The sequence below is a fragment of the Chrysemys picta genome, chromosome 12 (assembly GCF_011386835.1).
Source record: "Chrysemys picta bellii isolate R12L10 chromosome 12, ASM1138683v2, whole genome shotgun sequence".
Classification (NCBI taxonomy): Eukaryota; Metazoa; Chordata; order Testudines; family Emydidae; genus Chrysemys; species Chrysemys picta.
In genome coordinates, this window is record NC_088802.1 from 55,204,311 (window position 1) to 55,226,676 (window position 22,366).

The 22,366-nt window shown below is 57.3% G+C and overlaps 2 protein-coding genes across 7 annotated transcripts in view; both read left to right on the plus strand.

The window, feature by feature from the left end:
- CEP131 (centrosomal protein 131) overlaps positions 1 to 1,245 on the plus strand; it is a 28,128-nt gene extending 26,883 nt beyond the window's left edge. For all 4 annotated transcript variants that reach the window (XM_008167668.4, XM_024104658.3, XM_008167669.4 and 1 more), the window contains 2 exons: positions 754 to 814; positions 940 to 1,245. In XM_008167668.4, coding sequence (XP_008165890.2) covers positions 754 to 814; positions 940 to 1,014 — 136 coding nt within the window. In that variant the 3' untranslated portion in view covers positions 1,015 to 1,245. The remainder of the gene's footprint in view (positions 1 to 753; positions 815 to 939) is intronic.
- A 3,593-nt stretch (positions 1,246 to 4,838) lies between these two features.
- Positions 4,839 to 21,630, plus strand: LOC101942154 (alpha-N-acetylgalactosaminide alpha-2,6-sialyltransferase 2-like). Of its 3 annotated transcripts, none has more exons than XM_065563756.1 (9): positions 4,839 to 10,490; positions 10,666 to 11,165; positions 12,481 to 12,625; positions 13,002 to 13,167; positions 13,506 to 13,683; positions 14,394 to 14,532; positions 15,151 to 15,254; positions 15,949 to 16,032; positions 16,360 to 17,007. In XM_065563756.1, exons 2-9 carry the CDS (start codon positions 11,047 to 11,049, stop codon positions 16,874 to 16,876), a joined length of 1,452 nt encoding a protein of 483 aa, XP_065419828.1. In that variant the 5' UTR covers positions 4,839 to 10,490; positions 10,666 to 11,046; the 3' UTR covers positions 16,877 to 17,007. The 3 variants fall into 3 exon arrangements, with proteins under 3 accessions (XP_065419828.1, XP_065419827.1, XP_023960430.2); XM_024104662.3 differs by adding an exon at positions 17,319 to 21,630 and having other exon boundaries at positions 4,845 to 11,165; positions 16,360 to 16,459; XM_065563755.1 differs by having other exon boundaries at positions 4,839 to 11,165.
- The last annotated feature ends 736 nt before the right edge of the window (positions 21,631 to 22,366 follow it).

Sequence of the window (22,366 nt, forward strand, 5' to 3'; positions counted from 1 at the left end):
CCACCGCCTGGGCCCATCTCTGCCTCTCGTGTTCTTGACGAGGGAGCATGCTCTTGTGGTAAGCCACAAGGCTGAGTCAGGAGATCTGGGAGCAGCTACCTGCTCTGACACTAACATGCTTTGTGGCTCAGGGTGAGACACTTTCCCTCTCAGCCTGCCAACTTCCCCACCGTGCCTCCAACAGGGAGAGCATCGGTGACCTCCCTGCAGGGCCAACGGTTGCTGCAGAGACCAGCATGCTGTGCCTGAGGTGACAAGTCCAGCTCTCTCTGCTACATACAATCGCTGGGAAAGGTCACCCCAAGTTGGCACTAGGAAGACTGGTGCCAAGGGCATTGCTGAAGCCGAAAGGGCTGTGATAAGCTGCTGGCAAAGCGGCAGAGGAGTGCGGCTAGCACCTGAGAGTCTGGAAAGGAAAGGCAGTATTTAGGGTTCAAGTCATCTCAATGCATTTTGGGTAATTTCAGCGCAGCGAGGTCGCTACCTCTCCTCGGCATTGGTAACTTGATCCAGGCCCCCAAATTGCTTCATGTCATAACAGGGAGCAAGGGTTTTATTAACCTCTGATCCTCGACACCCCCTCATCAGCACAACAGGCTCGATGAGTGTGTGCAGGGGCACGTGAGTCCCTGGAGAGGAGAGGGACCATTGTCACCTCGCCAGCGCCTGTCGCTGGCCACTGCTGTGCTGAATCCCAGCCATGTGTCAGGTGTTCAGCCCGGCCGTCGGCGTGTCTCCCTTGTCTCCGTGCAGAGTGAAGATGGCCATCGTGAAGAAAGAGGAGACGGTGAATGTTCTTCGGAAACAGTACGAAGTAAGTGTCCCTGCGGGCAGGAGCCCTGATGCTGGGGCAGGGTCTCTGGCACCGGTTTTGTCCCTCCTTGTGCCCCTCTGCCATGTGTCTAACCTCAGCTCCCTTTCCTATCTTGTGTGCTCCAGGCAGCTGTGAAGCGGGCAGACCACCTGGAAGCCCTGCTAGAGCAACAGCGAAAACAGCTGCTGGCTACTAACTAGCAACCAGGGCGCCGTCCCCCTCCCGCAGTACGCAGGAACAGGGGCTCCCGTTGCCCAGGAAGTTGCTCTGTGGTCGCGGGGCTGGAAGTGGAGTCTCCCCCTCCTCCTGTGCTGTTCTCTTTTTACAACTTCCGTTACTTGTGCCTCAGCCCGACCCCTTGCTGGAGAGGACTCCCAGCGCTCAGGCTTTTGTGTGGTATTTTAACAGTAAACTGCGTGCGTGTTTCTAAAGTCCGTCCGATCTCTGGTTGCTGGGGGGATGAGCAGGTGCTGTGCAGTTGCTGAAAGAGCAAACGTTTGACCCCTTTACTGAGTAGCATCTGGGTATGCACTAGGGCACGCCCTCCCGCCCTTCATCATGCCCTGGCCTCCCCCTAACACCTGCTGCTGCTGGTCCTCGGGTTTTTCTCTTGGTCAGATGCAAGGGATTAGTGTGATCCAGACACTCTGGCTGCCCGCGGTGAATGAGGACTCGTCCCCACTTGCAGCAAAGGGCTAGAGGGATGGAGCAGAGCGTTTAGTGGGAAATGCACCTTCACTGCTTCCCACCAGCACAGCTGAGCCAGCCCTCAGCCCCCTCTACTCTCCTTATGCGCACACGCCAAGCCGGACAGCGGCTTCCATTCCCCGTTCACCGTACGCTTCTGGGTGTGGCCGACGTCGGTAGACAGCTGTACTGAGCCCATGGCAATGGGGTGAGCGAGCTGTCGCTGTCCCACGGGTGATCAGCAGAAGCCCTGGGTTACATGTCTCTGGTCAGGGCTGTGCTCTCCAGCCTGCCGATCCCTGCTGGCTGGTACACAGAACACGCAGCCCGCCCCGCCATCAGTGCCAGGTTAACACTAGCATTTTAACTGCATCAGAGTCAGGAAATCCCGAGCTAAGGTTCCCACTGCTGCAGGCTGCTCCTCCTTGGCGACTCACTCACCTCAGGCCTCATGCTAGGTGATCAGCCCGTACAGTCACGCTCCGTGCCATGCGCAGAAGGTGCTTCAAGCCCGGCCTTCTCTGTAACTGGGGTAGACCCTGGCGTCGGCGGCGCTCCTGCCAGCGGCGAGGCAGCACAACAGGAGCTATCTTGTGCCAAGGGAGCGGAATTCAGTCCCCAGGCTTCAGTCCACCACCTGCCACTAGCACTGACACCCTTTAATAACGGGGGGGCCTGTTGCATAAATACGCTACCAAGGGAACCGGGAATCAGCAGCTAGGTACCTCTGCTTCAGCATGTCAGGCCACAAGGCTGAGACCGGGGTCTCTTCACCCGTCTCCATTCATTCCAGCACCTCTCCCCCAGGCTCCTGTCTGCAGCAGTGGGAAAGCAGAGGGATCGGCCACCATTACAGCTAATGGTGCCAGGATCTGCCAAGACCACGGGCTGGGCTCTGAGCAATGTCTGCTGGGCCCTCACAGCATTGCTGCTTCCTGTGAGGAGGGATTCTCATTGTTCCACTAGAACCTCCGAGGTCAGAGCACCTCCGGAGTTGAGGCTGTTCGTCACTCAGAGCGAAACATTGTGGTGGTTCTTTCAAAAGTTTACAACTGAAGAAGTGAGGTTCTTACCCACGAAAGCTTATGCTCCCAATACTTCTGTTAGTCTTAAAGGTGCCACAGGACCCTCTGTTGCTTTTAACTGAACATTGACTTAATACAGCTTTGAAACTTTATTACGCAGAAGAAAAATGCTGCATGTAACCATCTTAACTTAAACGAAACAAGCACAGAAAGTTTCTTTACCTTCTCAAATCTCTTTTTAAACTTTCCCTTTTCTTAGAAGTTTACATATAACACAGTACAGGCGAGTCTCATCTTATGCTGGGGTTACTTTCTGCTGTCAGCGCGTAAAGCGAAAATCACGTATAGTCAAAATTACGTTGAGTGTAATGGTGGGCAGAATCGCCCGCACTACAGGTACAGTATTTCAATTGTTGTTTTTCTCTTTTTTGTTGTTGTTGAATTTGCGCATGTTAAATGCGCGTAAGATGAGACTTGCCTGTACAGCCCTGTATTTGATTGATTGATTTGGTCGCTGCTGCTGCCTGACTGTGCACGTCCGGTTCCAAAGGAGGTGTGTGACTGACTGGTCAGTTCGTAACCCTGGTGCTCATAATTCTGAGGTTCTACTGTCCCTGCTCTTCTCAGAAGCAAGGCTCCCTGGGATGCCGCTCAGTCTTCTCCATGGCCGGGATCCTGCTGAGAGAGACCCATTATGTGGACTGTTACAGAGCATTGGCGCGTGCCTGCAGGCATGTGTTGACTGGCACTTGCTCTGGGGCCTCCCAGGACTAGGATGGGGGTTTTCACCCCCTTTTCTTACCTCTTATTTGTGCTCTGCTGACTAAAGGAGTCCTGCCCATGGCCCACTTGAGAACTGTTGGCACCTACCCCTGAGCTGGTTACCACCATCCAAGCGTTGCCAGTGCTGGGAGCAGGGCGTGATCTGCGGGAGGAGCAGGGAACTGGTTAACAGCAGACCTCAGTCCACTCGCTGTCGCTTCTCCTCTCTGTATCTCAGTTTCTCCATCTGTAGAGTACGGATGATCCCAGCTTGTAAAGCGCATTGGGATCCTGAGGCGACAGGTGCAGCCCATGTGCTCCCTGTCACTCCTGCCCCAAGAGGCCGACGTGACATTTCCTGGGGATTTCTCCAGCCAGTGCGTGGTCTCACTCTGTCTGCAGATCCCTGTCGGGGGGAGGGGTGAAAGCTCCAGGAAATGTCCTACTTCAGCCTCGGGTCTGTTTCCTCTCTGGGCAGGAGTTCCCCGTCCAGCTCACCTTGGTTCTCCGGCTGTGTGGCCGGCAGGTGCATCCTGTGTTTCCTGCCTAGGGAAACGGACCATTGTGCCTAGGCTGAGCTGAGGTTTTTCTTTCATCCAGGCCAGCTAGTGTGAGGCGCTGCTGCTGGGTTAATTCACTGGTGGCCTTGGGCTGCTTCTCTGGTGTCTGTTCCAGGAAGGTGCTGAGATAATGGGGGAGGGAAGACAGGGAGGAGCTCCCTGAAGTAACTTCCCTGCCTTTACTTCTCTTAGCTCAATGGGGACTCAGTGCTCCTGGATCTGCCACGGCAGGGAAGCTGAGGCCCAATCCTGCATGGTGCTGGATGTCCTCAGAAGGCAGTGGGAATGGAGGGTGCTGAGCATTCCCAGGAGGGGAGCCTGATCATGGAGGGGACAGGGTTGCCCCCAAGTTGACAACAGGGGGCTCTACTCCCCCTGAAATGGATCTTTACTGGCTCCCAGTGGAGCAGATTACTGTCGTACCAGTGAGAAAGGTCCACAGTCATTGTCTTCAATACACAGCAGTTTATTGAGAAGGAATTACACAAGTGGTAAGGGGTTATATTAAGCACATAACTCCTATGTTAGACATTTAAGAGCTATACATTAAGAGAGATGCATTCCTCTTAACGAGTGTCTCTCTCACAAACATACACAAACAGGCCCTGCGCTGGCCTCACACAGTTCCTGCTTGGCAAACAGCAAAGGTGGCTACCAATTTTATAGACGGCTTCTTCTCTGCTGGTCCGTTCTTCTCAGCCCTCTGGTCTGTCTCGGGTTCCCTCGAGGCCAGGCCTTGTGCCTTGAGACCCCTCTGGTCACAGTCCTACGTGAGCCCATGGAGCAGAGGTTTGGCTATTCTGTCGGGCAGTGTTGCTTCTTCAAGAGTCAAGTAAGGAATCCCAACACAGTAATGTACTTTGCTGGTGCTCATACTCGTTTTCCTCAAAAGAGTCACATGTCTTAAGTGTCCCCAGGGGGTGTGTGGTTACTAATTTGATCTGATTTGGGGGGGGGGGGGGGGGAGAGATAGCTCAGTGGTTTGAGCATTGGCCTGCTAAACTCAGGGTTATGAGTTCAATCCTTGAGGGGGCCACCTAGGGATCTGAGGCAAAATCAGTACTTGGTCCTGCTAGTGAAGGCAGGGGGCTGGACTCAGTGACCTTTCAGGGTCTGTTCTATGAGATAGGTATATCTCCATATATTTTTTAAGGGTCTGGGTGGTGGTATCGAACAAAGATTACCCCACATTTACTCACTCTCTCAGTCATTCACTCTGGCTCTCCTTGCTGTAAGGTCACTACAACTAGATGGACCTGTGCTCCATGCTGGAACTTTATACATGTGATAATTTACTTTTGCATGGGCCCATATTTGCCGACCAATAGGTTCAATATCAATCGTACCCGCAGACTTTGCCAGTCCTTTATCAAATCTACTTCTGCTTAAAGGGACCCTGCTCCCAGGATCCTTTGCAGCCCTTCAGCCATGTTTGTCATGTCAAGTTGTGCTCACACCATTCCTTCAGCACGGCCACACCAATCTGGCACCATCCCAACAGTCCCCCATTCGATATTCAATTACCAAAGAGAATTGTAATATCGCATCAATCAGACCTGCAATTTGTACGCTAACTATTAGATCCTGTGTCTCCTTTTCTGGTTTCTATAAAATAAAGCATTATCTTGACATGATTAGTAACATAAGCCAACAACTCAATCTTGTAAATTTTCCGCAAAGCTTGTATTTCCTTGTATTGCTTACACATCTGATATCCCCAACAGAAACACACAAGGAATAATAGGGCAGTTCCAGAAATCCAAAATAACATTGCCCATTCAACTCCATTCCATGTTGTGACTTGACATACAACATCGTACCAAGCGCACATTTGAGATCTTATTTTTTCTACAGCCTTTTCAACAATTTTATACTTTCGAGCAAGCATACCTTTAACAGATATTATCAGTCTAGTGACCGTTCTATTGGGTCCAGTGTGCCTTGATGAGTTTGTATCTCCATATCCCAATCTGTATCATTCCACTCCCCCTCCCTCAAATTTGGCGATGTTAATCTAGGGTGAGGTTTTAGTCATCTGAGGGTGCCATTGATATTGTTCGTACTGGAAATGAGTTATAATCTCCATGAGTACACCACATCCCTTGGTCCATAAACCAGGTTTGGTTGGTTGGTTGTTACATTACCCTTTTCCTTTTGATACCAACATATATCTTGGTTTATTTCATATAATCCCCACCAACCATTTTTCCACTGTAAATTCATGGTGAGATTACCTCCTTTCCATTCCAAATTCCAATTTCCTTCACACCCATTCAGGTCTCTGTTTTCTAGGTGGGAGTAGGAATTCAGGACCAGTCATTAACTCAAAAGGTGGGTACTTACTTCCAGCGTGTCCCAAGGCACTCCTGGTCATCAGGAATGTGGGTAAAGCAGTTTCCTAATCTCGGCCTTGTGTTTGAATGTGCTTGGTCAAGGCTCTATTCTTCCCACTTTTCCTGCACTCTGGGTGTGGTAGACTAGCTGCCATTTCTGTTTGATTCCCATCATTAATAAGAATGCTTTTACCACGGTCCCAAGATAGTACCTAAGTATTCAGCGTCTTGTACCAGCTGTGCCTTGTCCCATGGTAATTTAAAGCCTGTTTCCTCCGCTATTCCCAGGACCAGTTTAGTTCGATGTTTACACTCCTCCTGGGAAACGGCTGTTATCAGTATGTCCTCCACATCAGAAGTAACCCCCGGCTTATCCAAATCAGAGAGTTGATCCCACTTCCTTGTCACATGTGCATGTGCTATAGCTGGAGCATCATGGTAACCCGCGGGGACACGTTGAAATGTGAGCTGTTTGTTCTGGAATGTACAAGCAAATCGAGGCTGACTCTCAGGGGCTAATGGAATGGCAAAGAACCAGCACTATCCAATACAGAGAACCAGTTAGCAGCTGCAGCTATTCCCGCCAGTGTAGCTGGGAGCTTAGCTGCTATTGGTGCCATCGGGACGATAGCCGCATTGATTTTTCTATACTCAAGTGTGAGGCACCACCTTCCGTCCGCTTTCCGCCCAGGCCAGAGTGGAGAATTGTATGGACTTCGGCACTCCACCACCACTTCTTGTTCCTTTCAATCCTGTAGCCGTTCTATATGTAGAATAGCTTCGGCAGGATAGGAATATCGAGGAACTGGTTTTACAAATGTTCCTACAATTTCCACTGCTGCTTGTATGCCCCCAATTTGGATTTCTTCTTGGCCCACACCATAGGGAACTTTTGTGTCCAGTCATGATCTGGTAGCACCACAGCTGCCGTGGCTTTGCAAGCTCCTTTCCTCTATCCTCCTGAAATCACCTGCTCGCTCATAATCCGTCTCCCCTTTCCACAGCCAACCTCCTGCCAGATCAATGATCCATTTCTCCTGCTGTACCACATCTGCACCTGAGATGGCATTTTCAGTCCGGCTGTTACAGACCCACTGTATCTGTCCAAAACTTACTGTGTCCTATCACCCGTGGCAGGTTTTTCAATAAAATTCCTTTCACTCCTGTGCCCTGAAATCCAAATAAAGGAATAGTCTGTCCTTTCTGCACGTCCTCCTGCACCGATTTCATCAGCGTTGCCTCCGCTCCAATATCAATTAATACTAGCAACCATTATATGTTTCCTTCCATCCCCACCTGCCCCAGTTCCACATAAGGTTTACCAGTTACGTGGGGCTGCAGTTTAGCCACTAACATTCAATCTTGGGGGCAGGGGTTGCTAAGGGTGCGGCAACCCTACTGAGATGTGGAGCTACTCTGACGGGAAGCTGCCACGTCCATCTGAGCCAATTCCTGGGACAACAAGCCGTAAGGGCCTACCACATCTCCCGCTCCTGTTCCCGCAATCTCAACAGCCCTACCCCCAGGCGATGGCAGAGGCTGTAAGTTGTTCCCTGCCAAATCACTCACAACATTTAACAGAACCTCTAAAGGTCGTCCATCTAAACAAACCATATCTGCTCCTTTCTCCTGGAGTAAAGCCCATATCTGCACTCGCACTGATCCTCCACCAGACCCTCTGCGTCCTTTGTTGGGTTGTCCCATTCCCCGTTCCATACCGGCGTGATTAGAACCGCTGTAGCCTGCTCAGTTGCAGTAAGAAACCTCGCTGACTGCCTCCTGGGAAGAGCCACTTCTGCTTATTACCTTTTCGGCCTCTCAGGTCATTTTAATCAATCTAGCCTGATCCAACTTCTCTTGAGATCCTATCAACACTTTAATAGGTTCCCTTAAATCATTGTATAACAAATCTGTTACTTGCCCTTCCTCCATATCAGCTAGAGAACCTGCTAACAACAGGCTAGCACAATAAGCCGTAACTGACTCTCCCTCCTCATGATGCATCAGCGAAACTGCCTTTCTTAACTCAGCGGGGGTTAAGAAATCCCGAGCTATCCTCCATCCTGCAGCCTCTGTCCTCTCGATTGAACTCATTTCAAGCTCTGCTAACACTGCAGCCATTCAGCCATGTTTAAGTCATGTCAAGTTATGCTGTGACGTTTCCCTGGTGTTATCTAGACCGGTGATCTGCTCGCTCACTCCAGTCCATGATTCTGGGAGCCAGCCTGACCCTGCGCTGCTGTGAGAACTCCCACTCCCGGGCTGTTCACGCACAGCCTCTGACATGTAAGCTGCTTGGATTGTGCAACCGAATGACACTAGCCAATATCTCCAGTCCCAGACACAACCCTAGGAACCTCCATCTGGCAGTGTCCAGTTATGCCCACTGGACACTGCAAGCTTATATGAGTTTGTCAATTTAACAAAGAAATTGATCTGTACCAGGCTTGTTATCCTCAGGCGAGCCTCTGACATGCTTCAAACCAAACGTGCTGCTTCAGGTAGAACAAACGAACAGATTTATTAACTACAAGGATAGATTTTAAGTCAAAGCACAACCAGTCTGATTTGGTCAAATGAAATAAAAGCAAAACGCATTTTAAGTCGATCTTAACACTTTCAACACTTAACACTTACAAACTTAGATGCTTCTCACCGCAGGTTGGCTGGTTGCCTTCAGCCAGGCTCTCCCCTTTGATCAACGGCTTGGTGGTGGTGTCTGTAGATGGAGGAGGAAGAGAGAGAGCATGGCAAACGTCCCTTTTACCATGTCCTTTCTTTCCTCTTGGCTTTCCCCCCCCTTCAGGGTCGGGCGAGCATTACCTCATCGCAGTCCCAAACTGACCAAGGGGAGGGAAGTGACTCACTCCAGAGTCCAACAGATCCTTTGTTGCTGCCTAAGCCAGCGTCCTTTGTTCCTGTGAGGCTGGGCTGGGTTTGTCCCATCCATGTCCTGATGAGGTGTGAACTGCTTCTCTGTTCCTGGAGAGTTTTGCCTGGGCTTGTTTTAAGCCACAAGGGCACATTTTCAGCCTCATAACTATATACATGAAATTACAACCTATAACATTACTAGAACAATGCTCAGTGCATCATGAGCCTTCTGAAGACACCCACCGTGACAAATTTTGCATTGGCTCCCACACAGTCATAAGGATGAACATGGGGGTGCAGGGTGTTCCCCCGAGATACGCTCCCACCATTCATTCAGTATGGCCACACTGATTTGGCACCATCCCAACACCCCAGACAGACCATGGTGGGGGAAGGGGATGTGAGATGGATGGCAAGGTGCGGGAGGGGCCTTTCTCTGCTCCAAGATGGGCTTGTGGCTCTCCTGGTTCCCCAATGTGTTCTTGTTTGGATCCGTCCCACGGCCTGTTAAAGGTCACAAGCCAATTGCTGACCTTGAACACAGCCGCCTGCCGGTGAGTCAGCCCTGGGCTCACGTGTGAACATGGGAAGCCGGGCCGCCTGTGCCGGGGAGTGGAGAGCTGGGGCCGTGTTCTCTGTCTTCCCTCTGAGAGCAACCAGGCTGCCTTGCTGTGCGTTAACCATGCTGCCCGGCGCCCTGAGGCCAGGACGGCTCCTCCAGGTCTGGGGGCAGTTACTGACCATAGGGGAGAGAGGAGGAGTTGGGACTTTTCTGCTTTTCCTTTACCACCCTCCCCACAGACAGCAGCAGCATAACAACCTGCAGGATGATGCTGGGAGTGTGACCTCCCTGGGGGCCATGCCCCAGCCGGCATTCCCACAGGGTTGGTCTGAGAGGGCATTGTGCAGCGACCGGCCCTTGGTTCGGGCCTGGGTGCTGCTGACCCAGGAAGCAACCCCCCCGCCCCCTGCAGCGTGTGGCCCTGAATGCGTCCTGCTCAGCTAGCTACCAAGTTCTCGGCATGCGCCCTTTTCCACGCTGGCCGGTCTCATTGGACTGACCTCTCTGTTCTGTTTTGAAGATCTGATAAAGGGCACCTAGAACGGTCTAAACAAACAGCCCTGGGGAAATCCCTCGGTCTGGAGGAATGCAAACCCAGTGAGTACTTCAGACTGCCCGGCCCTCACAGGCTGTCCCCAGCAAAGGACCTCCTCCAGTGTGCAGATGTTACTGGTATGGTGCAGGAGAGCCTGGCTGCGGCTGGCTGATCAGACATCCTGTGTGTGCTGCATCTGGGGGTTCCGTTGTGGGCTGCACCGAGCTCAGTGCACGTACGATCCGCCCGCCCATAATTTCCAGTGCGACCAAAGGTGCTTCAGAGACATGTCCCAGGGCTGGAAAGAGCCCTCTGTGATCAGGCAGTGCCGCTGGAAGGTGCAAAGGCAGGGAGGAGGCCCGGGCAGGGGCAGAGAGCCCCTATGGGACGGAAGCTAATGGAAATGGGGTGGCTGGGTTGGAGGTGGGCTAGGCAGGCCGGGAGGTGGACCGAGGCTGGGTGGGTCGGTGGACGGGAAGCCACGTCTTGCATAGCATGGAGTTCTCCTTGCAGATTCCTAGGAACGGTCTCTTCCCCTTCCCCCTTTCTGTGCCGCCCTCTTCTGGGATCCTTTCCAGTCCGGACAGAGCCGTCCACTCCACTCCACGTCCCATCCGCCTGATCTCTTTCCGAAGGGCCCTCTGCTGGCAGAGCTGACGTGCTTCAGCCTCGAGGCTGCCTGGGATCCTGGAGAGAGGCAGCTGGGTTAGAATTCGGGCGGAGAGGTACGAGGTGGGGGGATCCGGAGGGGCCGCTCAGGGCTGTGTGCACGAAGAGGCCGACCGTGAGCCAGGTTTGTGTGTCTGCACCTGCTCCACAGCTTCCACGGGGCCACGAGAACCGCCGCGTCGCCCAGACCCTGCTCCAACACCTGCCGGTGCCGCTGCGCCAGCCATGATCCGCCTGCGAAGCTGGGCCCTGCGCTGGGCTCTGCTGGGGGCCGGGACCCTGGTGCTTCTGTACCAAGCCAGGACCCACTACAGCCGGGGAAGCTTCCCAAGCTTTTCCTACAGGTAAAGACCATCCGGTCTCCTCTCTGCTCTCGGAGGGCTCTAGCTGCGAGGAAGGCGACCCCGTCCCTGCCGTGGGTCTCCTGTAGCGCAGCATGTAGACTCCAGCGATGGGAGCAGCAGAAACGCGTGGCTAGGGTGCCGTGTTCTGCTGATCTGGGGGGATTTCCCTGCCTTGGGGCTCTGCCGAGCTGCCCCTGCCAGCGGTGGCGTCTCGCCCTCGCTCACGTCTTTGTGCCAATATTGTGCCCTTGGAACTTTCCGAACAGCAGGCGGATAATGATTAGCAAACCCGGGGACCCCCTTCCCCCTGTGACTTTCCCTCTACCCCTCTGGCTGCTTCGCGGTGGGGTGTGGCCCATCCTGGGGCCGCCCGGGCCAGAGGAGCAGGGCGACGGGCTCTGGGGCGCTGGCTGTGAGGCAGCGTTGCAGGCCAGGGGATTTTTGCTTTTGAAGCAAACGAACCCCCGGCTCCTTTTTGTGCGTTCACCCACTGCCCTGAATGGCGTTTGCAGGGGGAGGGCTGCTGTGAGGCAGGAACGGCTGCCCAGCACTTCACACTCAGAATCCCAGCTCCCTACGGTCCCGGCCGGGGGGGTCACGGGCCCCTGCTCCCGCTTCTGTCTGCCCTACAGAGCCGGATGTGAGCCCGACTCCCCTGGCCTGCCTGTGGCCCTCCCCTCAGCGGGCTGCTGCCCTGCCGCCCTGGCTTAGCACTGGTGTCTGTGCTGAGCTCTAATCCTCCCCTCACAAGCAGCGACTGGGCCCGGGATCAGGAACAGGATACGGAGCTTTGCCTGTCTCCTCGGGGGAGAGCTGAGCAGGCCGGGCGGCTGGCGCTGCTCCTCCCTCCTGTGTGCGGCTCCGGGGTGGGGAGCTGCTCCCCCTGCTCTGTGAGTCGGGGTCTTCACGCTCCAATCCAGCACTGCAGGGGGTCGGGTCCCATTCCCACATCCCCCGGGGGGGGGGGGGAAGGCAGGGTTCTGGTTGTGCAATCTCGGGGCTTTAACCTTTGCGGTGACCAAACTCCCATGCCTGGGGGCAGAGCTGATGTGCAGGAACAGGGGGGCAGGGAGGGGGCAGAGCCTCCTTTAATGCCCTGTTTCTTCCTGCGTAGCTGCCTTCATATGGCACCGCTGGCCGTCACTTCCACGGGTGCCATCCTGTAACTAGCCACGGGGGCGCAGTCCCTAGCTACAGGGGCCAACCATGCAGCCCGAAGCAGCAGGGCCCGCGCCCCCTCTGCCAGGCAGACACCTTGCCAGGTCGAGGGGGAACGCACCGTGAAACTGCTCTCTTCTCTGCCCCTGGCCCCAAGGGATCCTCTCGGAGCTCGCCAGCCTGGAGCCAGAGCCATGACAGCGCAGGCACCGGTGACCCCGCTGGGCAGTAGGGCCCCCAGCGCCACGCTGCAGCCGTTCTTGGGGGACCTGTATGGCCGGGACGAGACGTACCGGAACTCGGTATGCACTTGGGGGGGGTGGAAGGCCTGGGGGCTCCAGGCCGTGGATTTTTTCCTGGAGGGGGAAGTGTCACTGCGCGGTCACTCACAGGAGGGGTGTGCCGTGCCAGTGAGGACAATGCCGGGCTCCTGCCGCCAGGCTCCCGTCATCCCCCCTCAGCGACCTCTCATCCTGCAGCTCCAAGGGGCCAGCCTGAGCTCCCCTGCATGGCTGCCCAGACCAGGGGCCTCCTGGTTGTGTCTAGCGCTGGCCTCGAGCTGGGCTCACACAAAGACCGCTCCCCCCCCCGCCCCCCACTAGTAGGCCCCCCCACCCCCTCCTGGCGGGGCTGCCTGGCTCCTCCTCATCCCCCGCTCTTCGGGTTTTGCTTTGCTAGAGGTGCCCCAGTGGCATCAGGAAGAGGATCGCAAACACCAAGTTCAGCAGCGTCTTCCTGGAGGCCATCCCAGTGCTGCAGTGGGCCCGGCATGCCCGGCTGGCTGAGTATCGACGCCTGCGGAGCTACGGGGGGGCCCACGGCTGGCAGGAGGTCGGCTGGCCCGGTGAGAGCTCGTGGTGGGGCGTGAGGGGCGAACAGGGCAGAGGGAGGAGCTGTCTGTCGCCCTGAGAGCCGAGCGCTGGCCGCTTGTTCCCAGGAAGGCTGGGGCCTGGCGCTGCCCTGGGGGTGACTCCCGCCCCTAGGAGGCGGTGCTGGGTCTGCCGTGTGGGGAGCAGAATCTGTCTCGGTCTCCAACCCGGCTAGCACTGGCAGCTGGGCACCCTGCTCTGCCACACACACTGGAGTTCCCCTTGTGCCCCCGTGCCTGGAGGTGAAGCCTGCCGTGTGCCAGGCACGTCGGCCGCCCCCGGCTCACCCTCCGCCCCTGGCTTGTGGTTCCAGTTGTGAGGGACGCGCTGACCCGTCTCAACACGTCGGCCAATGGGCGCATGTTCGACGCCCGCCCCGGAGCTGCTGCGGGCGTCTCCCCCTGCGTCCACTGCGCCGTGGTGGGCAACGGTGGTATCCTGAACGGCTCCCGGGCAGGGGCTGCGATCGACCGGCACGACTACATCTTCAGGTGAGAGCTCACTGGGGGGCTGGGCAGCGCGGTGCGGGGGGGTCGTACCTGCCCCAGGTGAGAGCTCACCAGAAGGGCTGGCTGCGCAGTGGGGAGGTCGTTCCTGCCCCAGGGGAGAGCTCGCTGGGGGGGCTGGGCAGCGCAGCGGGGGGAGTGGGGGGGGAATTGGACCTGTACTCAAGGTGACAGTGCCCCCTGCAGGGCCCCCAGCATCACGCAGGCCACAGGGGAGTTCGCTCAGTCGTGCACCGAGTGAGTGACGTTTGCATGAGGGCCGTGGGCTGGGGTTGTTGCATTTGCGCCGCAGGCAGAGCATAGCACAGGCAGAGCCGGAGTCTCCCCCGGCGCGAGCAGGAAGAGGGGGCAGGCTGGCCAGGGGGTGGCGGGTGAAACTCGTGAGCAGAGCCGGGTCGGATGTTGGCCGGTGCTCTCTGCTCCCCATCGGTAGCTGTTTCGCCTGCTCCAGGATGGAGCTGCAGGCGCCTGGTCCCCTGGGCCGAGAGCTCGTCTGTGGCCCTCGCTGGAGAAGCCCTGCAGCAACACCAGATCCCTCTGGCTCCAGCAGCCCCAGGGCGTTGTGGGAACGCTCTCTCCAGCACTGGAAGAACATCCCTGTGGCCGAAGCTGCGCTAAGGCGGTGCGGGCTCTTTCGGCTCTCAGTCCCCGGAGTGGCCTGCAGCGCTGACTCTCCTCCCCCCCTCTCCTCGCAGGGTCAACGGGGCCCTCACCAAGGGCTTGGAAAGAGACGTGGGCCGCAGGACCTCCTTCTACGTCTTCTCCACTAACACCATGATGAACTCGCTGCATAACTACGCCAGCAACGGCTTCCGCCAGCCGCCCCAGACTCTGGTGAGGGGACGCGCCTGCCCCGGCCGTCACACGCTGATGCCGCTGGCTAGAGCCCGGGTGTCTGAGCAGCGTGAGCAAGGAGGCAGTGTGGCCTAATGGATGGAGCACTGGACTGGGACTCAGGAGACAGGGGTTCTATTCCTGCCCCAGCCACTGAGCTACTGGGTGACCACGGGCGAGTCCCTCTCTCCCTGGGCCTCAGTTTACCATCTGCACAATGGGGAGAATGATCCTGACCTGTAATGTGTTGTGAGATCTACGGATGAACATCACAATATTATTAATTTTATCATCTCACGCACCGCTCTGCCGATGCCCTGCACTCCCAACCCACAGCCCCTCTGCTAGCCCAGCCCTGGCCTCCCCACACTGCCTCTCCTGATGCACCTCAATATTAGCCCTGTTGTGGGGCCTATCTTGAGCCCAGGCTCCCAGGTGTACTGAACGCCAGGGGTGACTCTGGGATTTCCCAGCCCCGGGCCGAGCACGGCTGCCTTGTCACCCCCCCTAGGTCAGGCAGCAGCAAACGAAGAGCCCAGATGAGGGCTCCATAGGGTGGGGAAGGCAGTGCTGGGCCAGGGGCCAAGACCCCATTAATCGACGTATACATTGCAACAGGAAACCAAGTACATCTTCCTCCCGGACCACGACCGAGATTACCTGCTGCTCCGGGCAGCCCTGACCCACCGCCCTGTCGACAGAGGCCCAGATGAGGGTGCTCGGTGAGTCCTGGGGCAGGGAGGAGGGTCCATGGTTTGAAACAGGCTGCTTGGTTCCTGTGCTGCCCAAGGTCCGTGACACGCTCCAGGAGATCTGTGCGCTCACTGCTCACCACACGAGGGGAGCTGGGTGCCCGCCATCCATGTAACGCTTGGGAAGTGGGGGCCAGGTCCCATCAGTCACAGGTAAGGGGGCAGTGTCTGTTATGGGGGAGCTGAGAGCCCACGACTCTGCTGGCCCAGCATTTCGGAGCCTGGTGCTGCTTAACAAAGTTTTTTGTGGGTGAATTTCCTTTGTATAACAACCATGTGACAGAGGCCAGCTGGCAGGGGTCCCGGCATGGGGGCAGGGCTCTGTGAAGACTCCTGAGGCAAAGTGGGGCAAACCAAGGCCTGGAGATCTCTGCGCGTGGCCCAGCATAGACATGGAGGCTCTCTTGTGCAGTACAGGCCTCTGCTCTCCGCCAGGTGCAGGACCAAGCTTCCCTGCCCGTGGTGCCCCGGCGTCCGGTCGCTAGCCGCAGCAGCCTGCTCTGATGCTGGTCGTTCAGCGAAGGGGCAGCAGGAGCCCCCGCGAGCCCGCTCCTTGGGGCTCGGTTAATGTCCGCGGAGCTGGGGGTGGGAGTGCTGAGCTGGACGGGCCATTGTTCTGCTGTGACCGGGTGGATTCTCACACCAGCGCGTCTCCTCCCCACAGGCCGGAGCGATACTTCGGGAACGACCTGCGGGCGGAGAAGTTTAAGATGTTTCACCCGGATTTTATCCGCTACGTCAGGAACCGGTAGCGATCCTGCGTCGGAGCCTCTGGCTGCAAGTGCTTCCCGCGGCCCTGCCCTGCCATGGGGGGAGGGCTGGATCCAGGGCCCCGCAGCCCCAGAGCCCTCGAGCGCTGCAGAGACAGAGCGTTTGCCCCCGGGGAGGCAGGGAGGGAGCCCAGCTGATCTGCAGGGCCTGTGTGGCTGGCTCGCAGGGGAGCCATCCGCCAGAAGACGGGTAACTGCAGCGGGGGGATCCTCTGTCCCAGTGCCAGGTGGGTGAATTCTCCGTGGGGTGAAGGCACGGTCCCCACCAGCAGCTGTAGTCTTCCCTCTTCTCTCCTGGCTGGCAGGTTCCTTCGCTCCAGCATTTTGGACACCCCGCAGTGGAGGCTGTACCGTCCCTCCACCGGGGCAGTGATGCTGTTGGCTGCCCTCCACACCTGCGATGAGGTAGGGACGGCTAATAACCCGCTCAGGCTACTCTGCCCTGACCACAAGGCAGAAGGTGCCATCTGCTGGTCGCAGGGCACACTGCCAGCCTTAGGACGGGAGGGACTCGGTCATTTCCTCGCCCTCCCCAGCCCCTGTGCTGGACTCCTTGGACAGCAGCCACGGCTCGCCTGGCGGGCTGTGCTGGCTGCTTTAACCCCTGTGGCCTGCGTTCCCTCCGGCCTCTCTCTGGAGCCTGCTGGTCGAGCCCATGTGCCTAGCCCTGCACCCCTGTGTTGCCTGGGCCCCAGCCATTGCATTGGCCTGCGCTCATTGTCCCGCTGCGGTCCATGCGCCGTGCCCGCTGGTGGTTGCACTGCGCAGGCCTGGTGTGTTAGCCCTGCTGCGAGCCACACGCTGCAGTTAGCGCATGTGTAGTTCCCTCATCGCTGTGGTGATGGCTCTGCCCTGGTGTGTGGCACGCGCGGTCCCCGTGTCTGGCCATGCAGCCCTAGTGCGTGGCGCATCGCTGCTGCTGCAGGGCTCCTGCCCTGCTCGCTTAGCTGGGAGCTGCAGGAGAGTTTTATCTGCACTTTCCCAGTGGGTGCAACAATCTCCCCCCCCCCCCCCCCCCCACGGACCTGGCAAGACCCTCATGAGGGTGACACACCCACACACCCACGGGAGCGGGTCAGGGGAGGCCTGTACACCACAGGCAGGAGGTCTCTCATCAGGTTCTGCTCCACATCTCCCTTTAAAGAGCTGGGGGGGGGAGTCGGATGTTGTTTTGGCCCCTCCCCAAGTGGGATTTTAGGTGGGATCTGTGCCTGGCTGTTCAGGGCTCCTGGCAGGGTCTGGCTAACTCCACCCCGTCTCCCAGGTGAGCGCTTACGGGTTCATCACCCCCGACTACCAGGCCTACTCCGATCACTACTTCGACCTGACACACAAGGCCCTGGTGTTCTACGCCAACCACGACCTGCAGCTGGAGATGAGCCTGTGGCAGGAACTGCACCAGAGCCGGCTCCTCACGCTGCACATGAGAGGCTGAAGATCAGGTCCGCGCTGGGCAGTGCAGAGCGAAGGGATTGACGCACCGGCTCAGACCGGGACCTGGCTGGTGGGGTGCTGGGGCAGAGACACCAGCACTGCGCTGGGAACAAACCCTGCGTCAAGCGTGGAGCTGGGACCTAGACCTCAGGGAAGGAAAAGCCCCGTTGGACTGTCCAGCTGTCGCCCCACCGTGCCCAGGGCAGGACGCTGTGAGCTGGGCTCGGGCCTACGCCATGAGTGGAATGAGTTTGTCAGGCCTCGCCGTGGCTTCGCAGCAGATGGAAAGGTGCCTGGTTGCTTGGGGAGGCGTCCTCCTGCACTGGGCGACGCTGCCCACCGCCACCTGCCAGCCCCAGGGCGGTTCCCGCCCAGAGCAGAGTCGTCACCTGACTGACCATCCCTGGAACAAGTCCAGGCTGTTGCTTTCTGGCGGGAGGAGGCGAACGGGGCTGACTGCAGCTGGGGGGGCTGCGTAGCTTGCAAAACAGCTCGTGAGAAGGGGGCTGCGCGGCAGCCCTGGTCCAGCAGAGCCTTTCTCTGGGAGTGAACTCGCGCCATGAGCAGGCCTCTGGGCTGTAACGCTGCTCGCTGGGTCCCCGAGTTCCCTCCAAGCGTCCCTCCCTGCTGCTGAGAATTGCCTATTACAGGAGAGTGCCTGGCCCCGCAGGCAGGGAGGCCCGGCATTCGAACTCCTCGGCCTGAATAACCGGGGAATGGGGGAGTTGGTAAGTCCTGTTACAAAGCAGAACGACGCCTCTGTCTCTTGGATTGTCCGTCCCCAAATTCCAGCCAGCCTTGGGGGTGAGATCCCAGCGGTGTGGCATGAGTCCCTGCTGCTATACAGAGAGCGTCCCTCTTGGAGCCAGAGCGTCCTTTGTCTAACCAATAGCCCCCCTTCTCCCCCGGCCAGCCCCATCCTGAACCGCCAAAGAAGGGTCCTCTACCCACGTAAAAAGAAGGGCAGTCTGAGAGCGAGGGATGGCCTGACTCAGGAGCATTGGCTAGGTGCCTTTCCTTCTGTGCCTCGGTTTCCCCATCTGTAGAATGGGAGTGGGCACTGCTCGTTAACAATGGGCTCTGCTCCCCTCGGGCAGGAGGGTGGGGCTGGCACTGCCAGCTCACAGCTGGGCACCGGGCTGGGCTACGCAGTGCCAGCGGAACTGCCTTCGCCCCCCCTGGCATCCAGGGCAGAGCAACACCGCGTCAGCCGCCCTTTGTTCCAGCAGCATTAATCAGAGCCAACTCCCCGGTGTGCCCTGCATGCTGCAGGCTCTACATCAATTCATCATGTGAAATCTGGCGTGGCGGGGGGGTGGGGGAGAGCAATTCCCCTCCTGGTGGGAGTCAGTCCTTGCATGGCCAAGGCCATGATCCCAGGGCACCTTCCCCTCCTCACCCCGGTGCTCTGTACTGCCCCCAACCCTGGTGCTCTGTGCTGCCCCCGGCGCTCTGTGCTACCCCCTCACCCCGGTGCTCTGTGCTGCCCCCAACCCTGGTGCTCTGTGCTCCCCCCGACACTCTGTGCTGCCCCCCAACCCTGGTGCTCTGTTCTGCCCCCAACCCTCTGTGCTGCCCCCCAACCCCGGCGCTCTGCGCTGCCCCCCAACCCTGGTGCTCTGTGCTCCCCCCGACACTCTGTGCTGCCCCCCAACCCTGGTGCTCTGTGCTCCCCCCGACACTCTGTGCTGCCCCCCAACCCTGGTGCTCTGTTCTGCCCCCAACCCTCTGTGCTGCCCTCCAACCCCGGCGCTCTGCGCTGCCCTCCAACCCTGGTGCTCTGCGCTGCCCCCGGTGGCTCTGGAGACGCAGCCCCAAGGTGCTGCTGAGCTCCGTGCGCAGAGGGGAAGGGCAGGGTACTAGGGCACAGGAAGGTCCTCGCAGGTGTCTCAGTCCCAGCCCTATTGCACATGGGAGGTAACTCTCAACTGCCAGGAATGGAACCCAGGTGTCCTGCCTCCTCGCACCAGGCCCCCGTCCCTTCCCCTACTCTCGCCGTATCCAAAGAGCTGCTTGGGGCCTGGGGAGCTCTGAGGGTGCAGTTCTGGCCCTTTTGGGGCCAGCATTGGACTGGGAGGCGAGAGACCTGGGTTCAGGGTCCAGCTCCGCTCCCAACTCCCTGCATGGCCTTGGGTGAGTCCCTTCGTCTCTCTGGGCCTCAGGTGTGAAGGTGGGGCTGGTTCTCCTCCCTCGTCTATCCAGACTGGGGCCCTCTGGGGCAGGGACGGTGTGTGGGGCAGCGCCCAGATCCATGGAAGGCCTTGACCCACGGCTGTAACCCAAGTAATAAACCCTGGCCTGGGCTCTCCTGGGCTGAACCGAGCCACATAGGGCATTGCCCAGTAATACTGGCGAATCCGTCTCTTTCATCGCTTGCCCAGGCCGGAGTCCCTGCTCGGCCCCTGCGCCGTCTCTGTCCCCGCTGGCTGCTGGCGTTCATGCGGCCATGCACTGGAGCAGGGACGCGGCTCCTGCACCTTGCCTAGGGCTTTCAAGCCTCTCCCTTCGGGGTCAGAGTTCGGCTGCGCTTCACTTGGGCATCTACAATCCCCGGGCCGGATTCCCAGCTGCTGTGAACAGCTCCCTGGATGGGACAGCGGCTCAGGCTCCAGCCCTCCCCCGTTCTCTTTGCATCATTTTTTAAATGTGACTTGAACTGTAGCGAGATCATTGTACCCCCAGGCATTGTGATCTCCACCTGCTCCAAGCCAGCCGGCCCCAGACAGTCCTGGCGCTAGCTTGGGGGTTCTAGGTACAGGTTCCCTTCTCGGGTTGGGGCTTCCAGATCAGTTTGGAGTGGGCCAGAAGTCCTGCAACCCCACCCAGCCCTGCTAGCTCGGGAAGCCCACAGCGGTGGGCACAATGTAATTGGATGGCCGATGCTGGCGTAGTTTTGGGTCGTAGGCTCAGCCCTGCCTTTTCATGGCAGCGTCTCTCCGTCCCGCGAGCAGCAGCGTTGGCTAACTTCTAGGCCGATGCCCAGTTCAGACCTGAATAAATGGGCTAAGTTATACAACAGATTCTGTAGCTTTATCCTGGCTGGCTGCCCGGGACCCTCGGTGGAAACGGAGCCTGAATCGCAGGGCGGTGAGCCAGCTGTCTGCAGGGCTCCCGGGTCTGGTTTGCAGGCAGTAGCCCGGGCCCCTGGCGGGGAGGTCGGTCGGCCCATGGACTCCGTCCTCACCCACAGGTCTCCTATTCCCTTTGATGGGAGTCGTGTTCACGGAAAGGCAGCCGCATCTGTCCTGCTAGAACGGGGCCAAGTGCTTCCTTGGGACGTTTCCCTGGAGGGAGCCAGGCATCACTCAGCAATGGCTTTAGCCTTTCCTGCTGGATGACCCCCGCTCCCGTCTGCTGGCGCAGGCTTGGGGCACGGCTGCCCCCGCTGGTCCATGCGGCCCGGGGAAGGAGTGCAGCAGGTGTGACATTGTGAGTGTAATACAATATCTCATTGAAAGGTGACAGGGCCTGAAAGAGTTAATTAACTCAGACTGACCTGACCCATGGCCGAACTTTAGAGACTGGTTAGGAAGATCCGTAAATGAATAGAGCTTTGAAATGCAAGTCTGCATTGTTAGAGATCTCAAGGGGAGATGTTTGCTCAGGGCTTGTCATGTCAGCAAACAAGTCTTGTCTATTGCTTTGATTCAAAGATCAAAAAAGGAATATTAACATTTGTGATGAGACTTGAGTGAAATAGTATTATTGTCTCTATGGCTCTTTGAAGGTTGTGGTAACCTGTATCTGAACTGTTTAATGGATAAATGAGCCTGTACTAATTGCTAGGGTGTTTGGGAGAAGGAGAGTTAAGCCTATTGTTTTCTCAGGCCAAAAAGCTGCTGGAAATGTATAAAAACCTTGGGACACGATCCTGCTTCATCTCAGATCTGCTTTGGGTTTCAAGAGGGGGAAACCTTAAGCCATAAGGATTGAGATCCCCAGTCACTGACTGGAGTCACCCTGAATATGGACATTGGACTATAACCTCTGGACTATTTCTAAAAGGACTTTTGGCAACTACAAGCTCATCTCTGCTGTGTCTGAACCTCAAGAATTGAATTCAAGTCTGTCTGTATATTGATCTTTTCACCAACACTCTCTCTCTTTTCTTTTTAAATAAATTTTAGCTCCATTAACAAGAATTGTCTATAAGTGTGTATTTTGGGGAAGATCTAAGTTATCATTGGACCTGGGTCTGGGGCTTGGTCCTTTGGGATCAGGAGAACCTTTTCTTTTATATGACGAGGTAAGATTTTCAGAATTTATCATCCTATGTTTGACAGGTGTGTCTGGACGGAGGCCTGAGGCCGGGCACTTTAAGGGAACTGCGTTGTTTGGACTTCTAAGCAACCAGTGAGGTTCTATAGAAGCTGTTTTGGGCTGGTTGGTAAATCTAAGTATTGGAAGATCCACCAGCGGTTGGGGTTTGTCTGCCCCGGTCTGTTTGCAGTTCACCCTGATTGAGTGACCTCAGCTGGCTCCCAGCATCGGCACAGCAGGGCAGAGACGTTTTCTGGGTAGCAGAGCAAAGACAGAACTCAGGCTCAGCTGTGTGCAACCAACCAGCCCTTGTCCTGCTCCTGGCTCGGGGCTGGCGTGGAAGCGGGGGGTGAGAGTGGACTCTGGGGGGCATCTCTGCAAGGCCCAGCACCGTCGGAGCCAGGACCTGCTCATGCACAGGTGGAGTGGGGTAAGAGCAGGGCTGGGAGCCAGGAACACCTGGGCTGTAATGGCACCTCTGCCATAGCCTGGTCCAGCTCAGGGAATTTCACCTGTTTTCCCGAAGTCCCCTGCTGCAGTCATGGCCTATGGGGTTGTACGGGGGCGGAGAGCAGCCCTGAACTGCCTGCCCCGTGGTTCTGTCTGGCCTGAGGGCCC

What these genes read in the sequence shown, in the direction of transcription:
- LOC101942154 (XM_065563755.1), top strand. Translation starts at nt 11,047, where the DNA reads ATGATCCGCCTGCGAAGCTGGGCCCTGCGCTGGGCTCTGCTGGGGGCC. An exon ending in TTCCCAAGCTTTTCCTACAG is followed by an intron (nt 11,166 to 12,480) that starts GTAAAGACCATC and finishes CCTGGCCCCAAG; the next exon opens with GGATCCTCTCGGAGCTCGCC. An exon ending in ACGAGACGTACCGGAACTCG is followed by an intron (nt 12,626 to 13,001) that starts GTATGCACTTGG and finishes TTGCTTTGCTAG; the next exon opens with AGGTGCCCCAGTGGCATCAG.